The 16,963-nt window shown below is 39.4% G+C and overlaps 1 protein-coding gene across 1 annotated transcript in view; it reads left to right on the top strand.

The window, feature by feature from the left end:
* Positions 1-947: 947 nt before the first annotated feature.
* Positions 948-16,963, top strand: part of CD38 (CD38 molecule) — an 86,399-nt gene continuing 70,383 nt past the window's right edge. The window contains exon 1 of the mRNA XM_020992958.2: positions 948-1,332. Coding sequence (XP_020848617.1) covers positions 1,097-1,332 — 236 coding nt within the window. The 5' untranslated portion in view covers positions 948-1,096. The remainder of the gene's footprint in view (positions 1,333-16,963) is intronic.

Below are 16,963 nucleotides of genomic sequence, written 5' to 3'. Positions count from 1 at the left end.
ATCCACTGCACCATCTAGCACATAGAAATTTTTGAAGACACTCTACTGAGTTCTAGAGGGGCAGCAGTATGCTTGGGTGAATGCACCCATGATGATGAAATCATAGATTCTTGAAGTATTCAGATGACAGTCAGGAGAGGTCAATGGTGAATGTATGAGAAACAAAGTACAGATCCATGCTGGTTCTAATTCATAGGACAGGGCTCAAGGGCCGTATTTCAAATTTCTTTTTGTACTTTCAATTTGTATCATTGGAGAGAATTTTCAAATCAATGTGATCCCATACTAATTTAAATATTTAATTAGGTCCCATATTGCTTCAATCAACCTAAGCAATTCAGCACAACACTCATTAAGTGCTTTGCTGTGCACAAGACACCTGGCACAGAAACAGAGAGTGCCCAACAAATACTTGTTGAATTAAAATTTAAAGGTGCTGCTTCCTATCTTTCATGGGTCTGGGTGTCAAAAATCAAACATCATTTACAGGGCTGTATTTTTTGAGGATATTTGACAACTAACTGGTGGTGATGAGGAATTCTATAGCAAAGAAGAAGTTACATGTGAAAAATGCAAATTTAGGAACAGGAACTGAAGAAGGAAGGGAGAAGCAGGGTGGACTGGAGAGGGAACTGGAGCAGCAGGTGAGCTCCCTGAGTTCTAATCTTAGTGCTATAGTCCTATGCTTTGCCCCTGCTGTGAAATGAGGAGGGGGATCTTTGCCAAGCACCCCAAGTTCCTCGGATGTAAGACTTTAGGAGCCTAGTTCTCCTCAATGCGAATTTTCACTTTTGCCATTTGCTGTTGACTTTTCTTGAGGTTCAGTGGTGTTTTAAGAAGAAAAAAAAAAGGAGGAGGAGACTTATTCAATTTGCTTGTGATCGTGGGAATTCTTGACTCCTGTTTGTTTAGATCAGGGCTGCTGGCCAGTAAACCAGAGCCTTTAAAAGAAGGAGAGGAGGGGCTGGAGAGAAGGGAAGAGGAACGTAGAAGAGATAAGGCAGAGGTGCAGTTTCACATTGGCCAAATTGCTTAATCCTTCCTTTCCCCATTTACTGCCAGAGACTCTGCTTCACTTACCTTTCTTTTCCTCACCATGGTCAGAGAAAGCAGCTTACACTGGGGTCAGAAATGTAGGTGCCTCCTGCTGGGACTCACAGTCATCCTCATCCTTGGGGCTGTTGTGGTCTTTGCTGCTGTGATCTTTGCCCGCAGGAGGGACCCACCAGCTGAGTTGCTACAGTGGAAGGGAAGAGGATCCACAGACAACTTGAAAGAAATCATGCTGGGGAGATGCTTCACTTATATAAGGACAGTAAACCCAGAGCTGAGGTAAGTGGGAGGACCCTGGTCTTTGCCATTGGGCGAACCTCAGGCAAACAGCTCTGGCAAAGAACAGTGCAAACTTCTCTAAACAATCAGCCTACTGTTTGGGATCAGCTGGAAAGGAGGAGGGGAGGCAGGCACCTCAAACACTTAAAATTCTGCGCTGGCCATTATAAATTCTATTGAGTTGGCTTAAGGGTGGAGGGAAGGAGGGTGAAGGGAGGTGTGTGCCAGTGTGATAAGGCATGCCTGCTTAGGGGATGAGACTGTTCGAGATATTACTCATGGAAACCACCTCTCTTCCGATTCTAACCACATATTATTGACAGAAGACCCGGGTTCAAAACCTAGCTTTGCCACTTACTGACTCTATGAACTTGGGCAAGTCCTTCACCTCTGAGGCTTGGTTTCCTCATCTGTAAAATGAGAGTGTTGGATGAGATTGTTTTTAAGGTCTTTTCTAACTTGAAAGCTGTAATTCTGGGTTCTGAGTCACTGACTTGGCCGTCACATCGCATCACAGAAGCTTGACAGAGGTGTGGGGTGGGGGTGGAGGGGCAGGAAAAGAGAATAATTATTCATTTTGTTGTCTAATATCATGTTTGTGTTCACAGTGTACATGTGTGGGTGGAGTTGAAAATGATGTACGCATACTTAAGTTTGGTCAATTTGTTCTTGAGTGCATTCCCATTATTTTTGTTGTTGTTCAGTCCTTCAGTTGGGTCCAAAGCTTTGTGACCTTGTGGACCATAGCACGCCAGTGCTTTCCATGTGGAGTTTTCTTGGAAAAGATACTGGAGTGGTTTACCATTTCCTTTTCCAGTGGATTATAGCTGTCTTATTTAAGTTCACATAGCTAGTAAGTGTCTGAAGCTGGATTTGAACTCAGGTCTTCCTGACTCAAGTCCAGTGCTGTATCCACTGAGCCACTGAGCTGCCTCCAAAAAAATTTTTTTCCAGTTGTGTCCAACTCTTTGTGACTCCATTTGGGGTTTTCTTGGCACAGCTACTGGAGTAGTTTGCCATTTTCTTCTCTGGCTCATTTTACCGAGGAAACTGAGGCAAATGGAGACCAGGATTAAAGAGCTAGTAAGTGTCCAAGGCCAGATTTGAACTTGCATCTTTGTGACTCCAAACCCAGTGCTCTATCCACTCAGCTGCCCATATTTTGCACAGTTAAAATTAATTAAAATGATTGGGGCAGTAGGGAAGTAACATAAGATTAGCTTGTATTGCCAAAATGCTTCCAGGGCTCCTGAAATCAAGAAAAACCATTTGTGGAAGGTGCTTATGCATCTCTGTCCATTAGGAAGTAGAAAGAGGCTTAGAGCCTCACCTTCCGTCCCAAACAAATATCAACAATTGTTATAGAAAGCAGGGTCTTCTTCACCTGGTTGACTAGAGGCAGTATGGTATAGTGGAGAGAACACTGGACTCGAGGCAGTAAGACCTAAATTCAAATCTTGCCTCCCTCAGGGTCTATTGATCATCTTACCCAGGGTGAATCACTTCTATGCTCTGTGCCTCAGTTTCCTAGTCTATAACACAAGGGAATTGAGCTCAGTGACTTCTAAGGTCCATTCCAGCCCTAACTCTCTGACTGTTCCATGCCATGTCACTGTGTATCCACCTGTACCCACTTTTCCAACTTCCCATTATGCATTGTCTTTCACCATTAGAATGTAAGCTCTTATAGGGCAGGGATGGTTTTGTTTGCTTGTATCTGTTTCCCAAGAACTCATCACAGTTCCTACCACATAGTTAAGTGCTTAATAAATGCTTAAAAAAGTCTATCCTATAATCCTATGATTTTAGTACTTCATAACATTGGGAAAAATCTAATTATCTGCACAAGTTAGTCCATGGCATCAAGGCCCTAGGGGCATGCCCCATTACAAGTCTCCCAGGACCAACACGCATTTAGGGTTCCCTACCTCTGCCTGGACACTGACCCAAGGAAATCAATTGGACAGAGATAAATATGAGGGCATGGGGAGGTTATAGCCATCTGGTCCTGTTCTGATGGTGGAAGATTTTCTCATAAGATTTTTAAGGGTTGGGATAAACTTAGATAGTCTATAATTTAATGTTCTCATTTTACAGACAAGGAACTTGATACCCAGAGTAGTTAAATGGTCTGAAGTTGTATGTTGGGTGACTGCCGAAGCTAGATCTCCTAATTCTAGACTCGGTGTTTTTGTGACCATATAGTGCTGCCTCCCTAACCTATAGTACACTTAGAGGATCTGGAAACAATATGGTGGATTCAGAGTAATAGAGTCTGGGTTAGAATCTTGGTTCTACTACTTAACACTGGGTGACCTTGGTCAACTGACTAAAGATGCAAGGGTTAATGATTCCAGGAAACTAATGATGAGCTATGCTACACACCTCCTAACAGAGAGGTGATAGATTCAAGATGTAGAGGGAGACAGACAGTTTTTGAACTATGTGGAAATCTGTTTTACTTGACTATGCACATGTGTTATAAGGATTTTGCTTCAACTTTTTTCTTTTAAATTTGAGGGAATGAGAGAAAGAGAAAATAAATGTCGGTTGAAAATAAAATGTAACGTAATTTAAAGAAATAAAATACAAAGATTGGACTGGATGGCCTCTGGGATTCTCCTCTCTCTCACCCCCCAGCTTTAAATCTATGAACCTACCCAGCTTTGTAATGGCTGTCCCTCATGCCTGGAATGTGCTCCCTCTCCACCTCTGCCTCTTAGACCCTTTGGCAACCTGTAAACTCAGCTCCCATGCCACCTTCAGTAGCAGGCCTTTCCTAGTTTCTCTGGCTTCTAGCTCTTTTTCTCTATCTACTTTATATGTATATTGACTATACCTATTTATGTAAATGTTATCTATCCCATTAGAATGTAAGCTTCTTGAGGGTAAAGACTTTTCACTTTTTCTTTGCATCGCAGGGCTCAGTGCATTGCCCGGCACATAGTAAGTGCTTAATAGATACTTATTGATTGATAGATTAATTGATAATTCCTGAGCTAAGTACAACAACGCTAAAGCCTGGGTGGAACTAGGTTCCTCTAGGTAGCTCAGAATCCTTTCTGGCTGGGATAACCACACCTCACTGGGTAAAGTCACAAAGTCTTAGACAATCCTGCAATGAAGACTACATTGGCAGTCTCTGATCTCAGTCTAATGCCAGCCTCCCTCTACTTTTTCAGTCCTTAACTGAGGTGTGGATTACCAGTCTGCTCCCTCCACTACAAACATCTCTCTCAGGTGAGATGGAATCCGGGAAGGGTTGGTTATACAAAGAATAGTGATTGTTGCCAACTCCCTACTGAAGCAGCTATTTGAGAAGTGATAATAAGACCCCTTGGGAGAGCTAATCAATCAATCAACAAGAATTTCTTAGAGCAGAACAAGTTTTTACAAGAACACAACATTGTAGAGAAAAACAACCTTGAAAGATGTAAGAACTCTGATCAAAGCAGTGACCTGGCCATGTCTCCAGGGATGCTATGCTGAAGTGTACACATCTACACATCTCCTGAAAGACAGGTGATGGATTCAAGGCACAGAAGGGATGTATGTTTTTGGACATGGTTATTGTGTGGATTCATTTTGCTTAACTATATGATTTTTTAAAAGGCTTTTTTCCCTTTCTTTTAGTTTTTAATGGGGAGGGGAATTTTGGAGGGGAAAGGTGGGGTTAGTAATAGGGATACAAAAAAAAAACCAAGAGCCACTGAAACTTTAAAAAATACACACAGATGAGAACAGAAGGAAATACAGAAGGAAACTCAAATAAGCAAGACATTTTTGAAAGTAATGTGTAGAATTTATTATATAATGTTTTTAAAGCAAAAGTTATAAAATAGATGCCCAATTTTACATACCATCAGGAGCATTATGGTAAATGTGTAACAACTGGTAAATACTTTGGGGAAATGTTCATAACAACACACTTTAAGTTAAATCTGCATTATTAATATTTTCTCCATCATTTTCTTAAATCTAGACAATTAACAATAAATCAAGCCCTAATTTGTGCATTCATTCTGATTTCTGAGGTATGAATGCTTAACCTGAGAATTTGTCCAGTCCTCTTTTTGGATTGATTGGACAGAAACCAAGGGAAATATTTAAAAATGAAAAACAAACAGGTATGAGGGAAGCATAGGGTCCAGGGAGGAAAAGGTTTTTGCAGGTCAGAGAGGGGAAATATGTTCTCCAGCATTTTCACAGGGTTGGGGGCTTTGGGGCTCCAGGGCCTACACAGTGAGTTTGCAGTGACAACTCTTTGAAGATCTACTGATGAGGTTGTAAAGCTGAACAGCTCAGACGAGGCCAGGGACTTGACACACAGCATTAGAAGCCACTACACTCACTCATTATTTTGTCTGGCCACTTTGATCTCAAAGTAACCCTTCAATCCCTGGGTGTGTGTGTGTGTGTGTGTGTGTGTGTGTGTGTATAAAAATGTCCTTTATTGGTGTTAAAGTTCAGACTTAAATATTAAAATTAAACCCCTATCCCCAAACATCTAGTAAATGCTTTCCTTGGACCAGCCATTGTGCTAGGTGCTGGTAGTACAAAGAAAAAATGAAATAGGTGTTTCCATTCTATGACAACAAGCACATAAATAAATATGTGAAAAAATCATTTTTTTCTACTAGTTTAGGATGGAGGCCACTAATAGCTGTAAGGGTAGGGAGGGCATCGGCAAAGGCATGAGCTGGGCCTTGAAGGCAGTAAGGGACTCTATTATGAGACAGAGAAGGGCATTCACTGCAAGCATTCAGGAAAACTCATGTGTGACCAGCAAGTATATTCTGTCAGAGCAGAAAGTGCTCACTAAAATTGGGAGTTCCCTCTTGATCATTTTGAAGGGCATGGATGCCCATCTTATTCTGGAATCTTCCACTAAGACCATTGGAATCATCCTTAAAACCCTGGGGGTTGGGGGGAGATAATTAAATGCTCACCCTGGCAGGGTCGGCTCCTTCAGTTAGTATGTAATGTGTGCCTACTTACTCCCTCCCAGTTCCACAGTTAAAGAAAATCAGTCTTATGGTAATAACATGTCATTTCCTCTCTGGTCCTCTGTAACGCATCCTTCCAGCTTTATCTGAAAATAGAATTCTGGAATGGTAGGAAATCTGTCTGTCTCTCTCTCTCTCCCCCCTTTTTCTTCTCTTGCTCCTACCTCTGCCTCCCTGTTTAATATATTTTTATTTATTTTATTAAATATTTCCCAATTACATGTAAGATTTTTTTAACATGAATTTTAAAAAATTTTGAGTTCCAAATCCTCTCCCTCTTGCTCTTCCCCCACCTCTTGAGAAGGCAAGCAATATGATATTTACTATACATATGAAGTTGTGCAAAACATTTCCATATTAAGGTACTTTCTCTACCTCAGCTAACATCCACCTAAAGCTTTGGGTGCCAGCCTCTTCTCCTCTTCTCTGGCTAACAGGCAAGCAGTTTCAGGCTACAATAATTCAGCCAAGTTGTCAATTGTTTCCCTGAGTCAGTTAGGTACAACTCTGCCTTTTTTCTCTTGACCTTTCTCCTACTCCCCACCAGCAATTTCTAGGCTGGTTCTACAGCATATCTTGAACACATCTACCTCCAACCCCCTTGATTGAGAAATGAGGCAGTCATCAATTCTTAGTTACAAGAGCGGGGGAGATAGAAATAATAAAAGGACTTAATCTGATAAAGAGATTCAAGATCCCAATGTGACTATAATTTTACTAACTATGCTTTAAGCCAAGTCATTGAAACTCATAGTGATTTTATGTGGCAGGGATATGTTGATCTTGAGAATCAATTAGATCATAATGGAATGGGGTAAGGGTTGGTGAAGGTGATGTTTTTTGGAGGAGTAATGACTGTTCAGCTGGCAGACAGGTGATGCTATTGAGAGTGACAGTTGGCATGTCATGTCCTCCGTTGCCTCCAATTTATGCATATCTTTATCAGGCCAACTTCTGCTGTGTCCCACAAACCAGCTGCTTTAGAGTCCCACTCTGTAGAGATGATAGCTGCCTTCTTCCTTCTTTTACCTGGCTTTTCCCACTATAGTTTTCCCCCTTGCTTCCTGCTGAATAACTCATATGTCAAAGGTCTGCTGTGTCACAGAAACTTGGGATGAGCACCCAAAGTCACAGCTCTCTCCATGAGGTCATTGCTCACTTGCCTGAAGACTAGTTCCCTCAGGATGACTGGTTCTCTGGTTTCAAAAAGATCTGATGATTTCATTAGTGATTGATGATAACACCCGTTTTTCATCATAAGCCTTGTCAACTCAGGAGAACATTGCTAGTAGTTCAAAAGAAATGTTGATGTTCTTTGGGGGTGGGGATTGTTTTTATTGGTGTTTTTTTAAAAAAAAACTACAATGTTATCACATCCCAATGATTCCTCCCCCATCCCCATCCTCTCAATCAAACCCTTTTGCAGAAAAGAAGTACAGTTAAGCAAAACAAATCAACACATTTGTCCACCTATGAAAAGTTATCCTATTATCCACACTTATAATCCACCATTTCTCCGGCAAGAGTTGGGAGGCATACTCCCCCATCAGTCTGCTAAAGTCATGACTGGCCTTTATGTTGATCAGAACCCTGAAGCCTTTTTAATGCTGCTTTCCTTTTCATGATTATAATCATCATGCAAATTGTCTTCCCAGTTTTGCTTTATTCCACATCCATCAGGTCACACAAATCTCAAGTTTCTCTGAATTCTTTCTACTGATCATTTCTTATGGGTGCAATAATATTCCATTACATTCATCCTTCAAAATTTGTTCAGCTATTCCTCCAGTTGATGAAGACCTACTTTTCTTCTAGTTCTTTGTTGCTACAAAAACCACTGCTATAAATATGAACCACCTTTCACTCTGTCTTTAACCTCCTTGATATATATGCCTGGCCATGGTATTGCCCGGTTAAAGGGTACATATTTTCTTAGTATTACTTCTAGAGTTTCCACTAATATATTTCCAAACTGTTTTCCAGAATAGTTGCAATAGTTCATAGCTCCGTAAACAAGGCATCAGTGTACCTATCTTCTCCCAGATTGTCTGTTACTTATCATTTTTATTTTTATTATCTTTATCAATCTGATAGCTGTAAAGTGAAATCTCAGACTCTTATATTGCTTTTATTATTAGTGATTTTAGAAAATTCTTTCCTATAATCTTTTAATAGTTTGCATTTCTTTTGAATGCTGTCTGTTCATGTCCTTTTACTACTTAACTATTGAGTAATGAACCTTCTTCTTACACATTTGCATAAATTTTGCATATTAGATTTTTATTAGAGATCTTGGCTTGCTCTTTTTACTGTTACTTATCTTACTTTATGTGTGTTATTTTGTCAATGCGACAGCTTTTAAAATCTTATGTAATCAAAGTTATCTATTTTACTTTCTATGATCACCCCTATCCTTTGCACAATTAAGAATTCTTGCCTTAGCTACAGTCAACTCAAGCCACCTCCTTCTATTCCATTCTAAAATTTTTTTGATGTGACTTTATATTTAGATTGACTAGCTATTTGGGATTATTATAGCATATAATAGTATAAGATATTGGTCTAAAACTAAATTCTGCTGAACTGCTTTTCAATTTCTTGTTGAAAAGGGAGTCCTTATCTCAGTTGTAGAGGTTGGGTTTATTGAACACTAAGCTACTATGTTCAACTGCTTCTGGGTCTTACATCGTCTGTTCCAATGACCATAATGTTGACATTCTGTAAATCTTTGTTACCAGTGATTACTGGGATGTTCCATGACTGGAAATGGTAGTCAAAAAATTTGATTTCTGGACTCAGACTCTTTCCATAAAATGCCTTGGACTGATAGAATTTGTCAGAAGTTATATATACACATATTTTATATAATGAAATGATTATTATATTATGAGTATATATTTATCCACATGTATAATCTGATATATGTTCAGGGACACTGGACTCACTTAAAATTTTTCATATTGGCATCTTAATTAAAAGTTCTCAAAGTCCTTTTTATTCTTAATTCCTCCTGATAATGCAACCTTAAGTTACACGTGGAAAAGTAATTATTTTTAGAGAGCAGCTAGGTGGTACAGCAGAGAGAGGGCCAGGCCTGCAGTCAAGAAGAGTTGAGCTCCAATCTGGCCTCAGATATTTACTAGCTGTGTGACCCTGGGCAAGTACCTTAACCCTGTTTGCCCCAGTTCTTCATCTGTAAAATGAGCTGGAGAAGGAAATGGCAAACCACTCCATTATCTTTGCCATGAAAATCCCAAAAGGGGTCTTAAAGAGTGAGATGTGACTGAAAAATGACTAAATGACAACAAAAATTATTTTTAGAATGAAAGCAGAAATGCCCTGGTCAGGCCACATCTAGAATATTATGCTCGGTTTTGGATGATTTGCTTTAAGGAAACACCAATGAGATGGAACACAGAGAAGGGTGGTCAAGGTAACGAGAGAAGTAGCGAGTATGGCCATAGGAAGGGGAACAAGGGATGCTTGGGTTGGAGAGGAAAATATTTTGTAGGATGGGGATTCAGTGGAGGGAAAAACAATATCAATCCTTTTTCTGAAAAAAAAGTTTTATTAATATAATTTTTTATCCCATAGACACTTAGCAACAAACATCTCCTTCCATTGTACATTACTTTAGCAGAGAAAAAAATTAAAAGTAAGCAAAACCATTAGCTACAGAGACTGTGACTGACAGAGCCTATATCATTTCATACTAGTTCTACTTTGAGAAAGGTAAGGTGTTGAGAAAAATGAAATATCTACCAGTATTTTAACATTTGAAGGCCTGTCATGTAGAAGAGAAAATGAATTTGATTTGTGTGGTTTTGGAGGACAGAGCTAAAGGAAAATAGTCTTAGATCACAAATCTAGAGCTCAAGGGGCCTTGGAAATGATCTAGTCTGATTAGCTTATCTTGCAGATAAAGTAACTAAAATCAAGAGATAACTTACTAAAATATAATATTTATGATATATGTATATAAATACATATATACATACATAATATATTATAATAATTATAATAATAATAATAACTTACTAAAAGACAAGCAAGTAGCAAACAGTAATGTCAGGGTCCAAGCCCATGTCCTCTGAATCTAGATTCAGCGTTCTTTCTTTCTTTTTTAAGTTTATTTTTAATAGTATTTTATTTTTCCCAATTACATGTAAAGACAGTTTTTAACACTCATTTAAAAAGGATTTTGCTTTCCAAATTTTCTTTCTTCCTTCCTCTCCTCCCCTTCCCTAAAAAAGAGATAAGAATTTTAAATAGGTCATATATGTGCAATCATGCAAAACACATTTCCCTATTAGTCATGTTGTGAAATAAGTAATAGACCAAAAGGAAAAAAAAACCCACAGAAAAGATAAAGAAAGTGAAAATAGTATTCAGCATTCTTTCTTTTGTATCTCACTGGCTCCCTGGGATCATGGAAACAAAACTGGTCCAACTCTTGCTGGCAATAGTTGCGGTAAGTAGAAGACCACATCATGGATCTGGTAGGGGCCTTATGAATACAATGTGATGCCATTTGAATGATAGTGCACTTGGCAATATGTCAACAAGTGATGAATTCTTTCTTTGGAGACCTGCTTTCAGATCAATCTTCATAAGACTTGGTTTCAGCATCAGACCCAGCATGTTACCCATGACTGAATAACCCAACCTCACTTATATCAGTATGCATTTTTTGCCAAGATTAAGCATGCATTTAAGCTGAAAGAAGTTTCTCTGGGATCACAGTCCCTTTATAATGTATCCAAATGGGTCCCCATTAGGATCAGATTGTCATTTACTGATAAGTCCCTTCAAGCCTTGAGAGCTTACAACATATACTTGGAACCGTAGGGCATTGCCAGCAGTTCATGGCTTAATACTTTTTTCTTTGTTTTTTCTTTAAACTAAGTGTTTTTTTCAATTAAAATGAATTTTTCTCCTCTCTCCCTCGACTATTAAAAAAAAAAGAGACAGAGAAACAAACCTTTGTACCTAATATGCATAGTTGAGCAAAATAAATTCCCACATTGTCATGCTTCATTATTAAACCCAGGCTCTTCCTGCCATTAGAAAAATCATGCCTTCCCATTTGCTGAGCTTTCTTTCAAGCTCCAATAAATTATTTTCTTTTGCCTAAGTCTTAATCTTTACAGATTCCAAGTGAATTTTTTGTAGTAGAAATAGATGCTTTAGATATAGCAGCAGAGCAGTACTATCCTACAGAAAATCCAACTAAATTATATGTACTATCCCCTACAAACTGACCCTTAGAGAGCAGAATTATACTTTATGGAAAGAACCCTTACCCCTCAGGATAAAGTTTCAAACCTTGTGAAGACAGTGGACTAGACACCTTTGTTACTGTGCTGTGCATGGATCACCACATTTTAGTATATATCCAGAATACTTATAAGTTTTAGGGATCAGATTTGTGGGTTACTCTTCTTCTCTTTCAAGCTCAAGATCTAGAACAGACTGCGGTCCTAGAACTCCTAAGAGGCTGAGACTCTTTCATAGAATCCCAAGTATCAGATCCAACCTGAAGCAATTCAGTTGAATCAGCATTTACTAGGACCATAAGCCTCAGGCTTGAAGTGACTCCAGATGGCATTTTGTCCGGCTTCCTCACATTACAAATGAAGGGACCAAAGGAGGTTGTTACCTGCCCACAGTCACACAGGTAAGTAGGCATCAGAGGCAAAATTTGAAACCACGCCCTCTGATTCCAGAGCCAGTCCTTTTCTGCTTTATCGTACTACCTTCTTAACATGTGCCATGAGCTATATGAATTGCTCTCCCCTATTATAAGAAAGAAAATGTAGGCACGATCTGACTTGTACTCTAGATTTAGGGGAATTGATTTCAAAAGATTTGGAGGAAAGTTAAACAGGATTCCATGAACTAAAATTCTAAAGGGGAAGTCAGCCTGCAAAGGATGACAGGTGCTCAATAATTAAATTCTAAAGGTATCTGTCTCTCTGTCTCTGTCTCTCTAAATAGTACATATATGTATATGTACTATTCTAATGAGGAGTTTATAAGTGTAGTGGAGATAACAGCAAAATCCTGCCATGGAGCATGTGTGAGTTGAACTGAGTTTCCCTGGCTACTTTTGGCATATCACAAATGCTGTGGCCCAGCACTGAAGGATTTGGCCCTTTGGGGTAATATAGTAATTCTTTGGCCTCTATTATAGCAGAAAGGGAAAAGAAAAGCACAAAAAGGGAATTAGCCACCGAGCTAGGAAGAGCTATCTGTCCAACGGACTCCAGCGTTGAAGGATTTGGCTCTTTGGGGTCACACAGAGATTCTTTGGCCTCCGTGATGGCAGCATGGGAAATGAGATGTATGAAAAAGGGATTAGCTACTGAGCTAGAAAGAGCTATCCACTCAGTGGACTTGAAAGGGAGAAACATTTTCTGCTCTTGTTCTTTCCTTTCCCATCTACTAAGTATGTAGGAATTCTCTTTGTGAGGAGGGGTATGAGGAGCTCTTGTCACACACCTCTCCGCCACCTATACTTGCACGTGCTCATTTAGTTGAGCCTCAGTTGAGATCTTAAGGTCCTAGATTTCGTCAGGATCTTTGTCAAAGGTCCTCTGTTTAGTGTTTCTTTCCCTGAGCATAGATAGGTGACCAAACGGCAATCCTGAGATGGATGTTTCCAACCTTAGAGACAGGTTACTTGCTGAGTTTGGGAGATATGGTGCTCAAGGCCCTCAGTTGGAAGCAGCAGGAGCTTTCTGCAATTACTCTTTTCTTAGAGAAAATGAGTGCTTCCTGAAGGATGGACCCAAGCCACTCACTGACTCACTAGAAGATGTGCACTTTTCTTGGAGTTGTTCAAAAACTGCAGAGCCGAGGTGAAGGTGAAACGGTTACTTGACTGTCCCACAAAATGCTTCACTTCTTGATGTATCTGCCTCCAGGGAAACTAAAAGAGGAGTAATGAGTTAATCATTATGCGTGCTTATTCAACTTTTGTGTTATATACTTCTGTGCAGAGAAAATAAATATCTATCTGTATCTGATCTACATTGTACATTGGCTACCTTTTTACTTTCTTTTGTGAGATGTGAGAAATGTAGTACCTACAGAAATCACCATATTTGGTAACTTATTGGATATGTGGGGTAAGAATGAAGAGTCAGGGGTCAAAGGCCCAATATAAGACTCTTCCTCCTTACCTTTTCTAATCTTAACCCTATCCTTACTCTCCTCTACCTACCATTTAATCTGGTGACATGGGCCTCCTTGCCATCCCTCATTCTTGGAACTCTCTCCTTTCTCCTCCCTGCCTTCTAGCTTCTCTGGCTTCCTTCAAGTCTTAGCTAAAGTCTACAAGATGTCTTTCCCAATTCTTCTTAGTCTTAATGCCTTCCTGCTGAGTTTATCTCCAATTTGCCCTGTATGTATCTTGTTAGTGTATAACCATTTGCCTATTGTCTCTCTAGTTAGATTGTGAGCTCCCTGAGAACAGGGACTGTTTTTTGCCTATGTACCTACAGTGCCTGGCACGCGGCTGGCACTTTATAAAGATTCTTGACTTGACTTGACTAGGCGCTTTGTGATATGGTACAGGAACTCAGTGGAAAGACTAGGGGTGGCTATGTAGATCTTGGAGTTATTGGCATAAAAATTATATTTGACTGCATGAGAGCTGAATGAGGAGAGGATGCATGACAGATGTAACTTAATAGTTACAACCACGCTTCGCGCGTATGGCATGGAAGCAGCTATAGCAAAGGAGACTGATAATGAGTGGTCAGAAAAAAGAAGAGCAGTGACTCAAAAACTCTGAGGGGAGAGAGCATTCAGAAGGAAAAGAAATGATCAATGGGGGCAAACTCCTGAGAAAATTGGGAGGAAATGGAATCAAGGGCACAAATAAAAGAATGAATTGGATATTATAAAAAATAAATTTGACAGTCAAGCCAGGCTCAAAACATCACTGTCCTTCTACAAAAGCCTTTCCCATCTCTCTTAATTCTAGCACCTTTCTTCTATTGATTTCTTCCTATTGATCCTGTATATAGCTTGTTTATACATATTTGTTTACATGTTATCTCTCTCATTAGATTGTAAGCTCCTCAAGTGCAGGGACCTCACCTTTGGCCTTTCATTGTATCCTCGAGTTTAGTACATTGTCTGACATACAGTAGGTACTTAATAAATGCTTATTGACTTTTCCCAGTTCAATCACCTTTGCCCACATCCACTCAATCAGTTACTACATCTTGTTGATTCTTCCTCTGAAATATCTCTGATATCTATTTGTGCCCTTGATTCCATTTTCTCCCAATTTTCTCCGGAGTTTGCCCCCATTGATCATTTCTTTTCCTTCTGAATGCTCTCTCCCCTGAGTTTTTGAGTCACTGCTCTTCTTTTTTCTGACCACTCATTATCAGTCTCCTTTGCTATAGCTGCTTCCATGCCATGCCCAATAAGCGTGGTTGTAACTATTTTTGCATGACTGCAAAAAAAATTATTTTGTTATCTATGTATATAGGACAAATTGGAGAGGGGACAGATTATACAAAGAGAGAACATTTAGGAGCCTAGGCAAGACCTGGCTATAAGGGAGTTGGTACTCAAGACGTAGAGGGCATCTCACTGTTCTTGATGAATTCAAGTCCCCTGCCCCAGAACCCAAGGAACAAAGAGTATGTGAAGGAGAGTGTGTAAAATAAGTGTGGAGAGGTAAGCTAGAGATCATGATGGAATTACATCTTTGGGTACTCAAAAGAACTGATGGATATGAATATTGAGCTATCTTTGAAAGAGCATGGGGAATTGAAGGAGTGCTGCATAATTGGACGAAGTCAAATATTGTTCGGATTTTTTAGTCTAGAAGTCAGGGAACTTGACCTAAATTCCTGAAAGCATTCTATAACATTAATAAAGTGGAAGAAATTTAGAGTGGGGCAGCTCAGTAGCATAGTGGATAAGTGTAAGACCTGGAGTCAAGAAGACCTGGGTTCAAATCCATCCTCAGACACTTATTAGCTGTGTGAATGGGGGGCAAATCACTTCACCCTGTTTGCCTCAGTTTCCTCACTTGTAAAATGAGCTGGAGAAAGAAATAGCAAACCACTCCAGTATTTTTGCCAAGAAAACCCCAAATGGCGTCACAAAGAGTGGGACATGACCACAGAAGAAGTGATTTAGAGAAGGCCATAGTCATCACAAAGAGCCAACGTGCCATTTTCTAACATAATCCAGTCCAGTCCAGTCTGATCTAATGCAACAACCATCTCCTCAGCATCTAATACATACAAAGCACTGTATCATATGAGAGACAAAACAAAGACAGTTTCTGTTTGTAAGTTACTTATAGTCTACTGAGGAAATATAGCGTGTAATTAGGTACATATATACATGATAACCAACAGTTATCTTATTTTCTTTCTCAATAGAGTTTATCTAGATTTTTAGCAAAGCATTTAATAAAATTTTTACTATGCTTGTGAAAAAGATGGAAAGATATGGGCTCAACAATAGCATAATTAGGTATACAAACTGGTTGAATGACTGGACCCAATGAACAGTGTTTTTCTTTTTAGTTATTACTTATTTTTAACATTTCTTTTCTTTTTTAAATTTTGAGTTCCAAATTTTATCTCTCCCTCCCACTCTTTCCCACACCCACTGAGAAGGCAAGCAGTATGATATCGATTATACGTGTGAAATCATGCAAAACATATTTCCACATTGGTCATTTTTTTTAAAAAGTAAGAAAAATAGAGAAAGAAAATTATTCTTCAGTTGGCACTCGGAGTAGGTGATCAGTTCTCTGGAGGTGGATAGCATTTTTCGTCATGAGTCCTTTGGGATTGTCTTGGGTCATCGTATTGATCAAAGTAGGTAAGTCTTTCATGTTTGATCACCATTGCAACATTGCTGTTACTGTGCACAATGATTATCAGGTTCTTTTCACTTCACTTTGCATCTGTTCACATAAGCCTTCCCATGTTTTTCTGAAACCACCCCCTCCAATGAATAGTTATCAGTGCCAAGTCAACTTGTGAACTTCACATGTGAACATCGACAGTAAAGTGCCCCCAGGAAATCTATACACAAGTGTGCTGTTTGACGTTTTTATCAATTGACTTGGATGAAAGCGTAGTTGGTATGCATATCCAATGTGAAGGTGGAAAGGAAAGCTAATGCTCAGAACACTAGAATCAGGAATCAAAAAGATCTTGTCAGGCTAGAACATTGGAATCTATCTACTACAATTGAATGTAGTAGGAATAGCTTTGAGGGTTCCAAAAATATCAATTTAGTATCACTTGCAGTATGACTATGTAGCAGCCCATCTAAAAAAGATCTGAGAGTTTGAATAGACTGAAAACCCAATAAGTAGGGTAATGCAGCAACCAAGAAAGCTATTCTGACCTTAGGCATAACCTCTATGAATAAGGCAGTGATAGTCTCACTGGGCTTTGCCCTGGTCAGATCACATCACATTTTAAGAAGGACATTGGTAAATTACAGAGCACCCAGAGGAAGGCAGTCAACATGGTAGAGGACCTTAAGATCATGCTCTGTGTGGAGACCTTGAAGGAACAGTTTGACTTAGAGGGATTAGAAGCCTGAGACTGGCTATAATTGTCTTCAAATACTTG

Source organism: Phascolarctos cinereus, unplaced genomic scaffold (genome assembly GCF_003287225.1).
Source record: "Phascolarctos cinereus isolate Bilbo 61053 unplaced genomic scaffold, phaCin_HiC Scaffold_9;HRSCAF=440, whole genome shotgun sequence".
Lineage (NCBI taxonomy): Eukaryota > Metazoa > Chordata > Mammalia > Diprotodontia > Phascolarctidae > Phascolarctos > Phascolarctos cinereus.
This window is presented reverse-complemented; position numbering and strand designations above follow the sequence as displayed.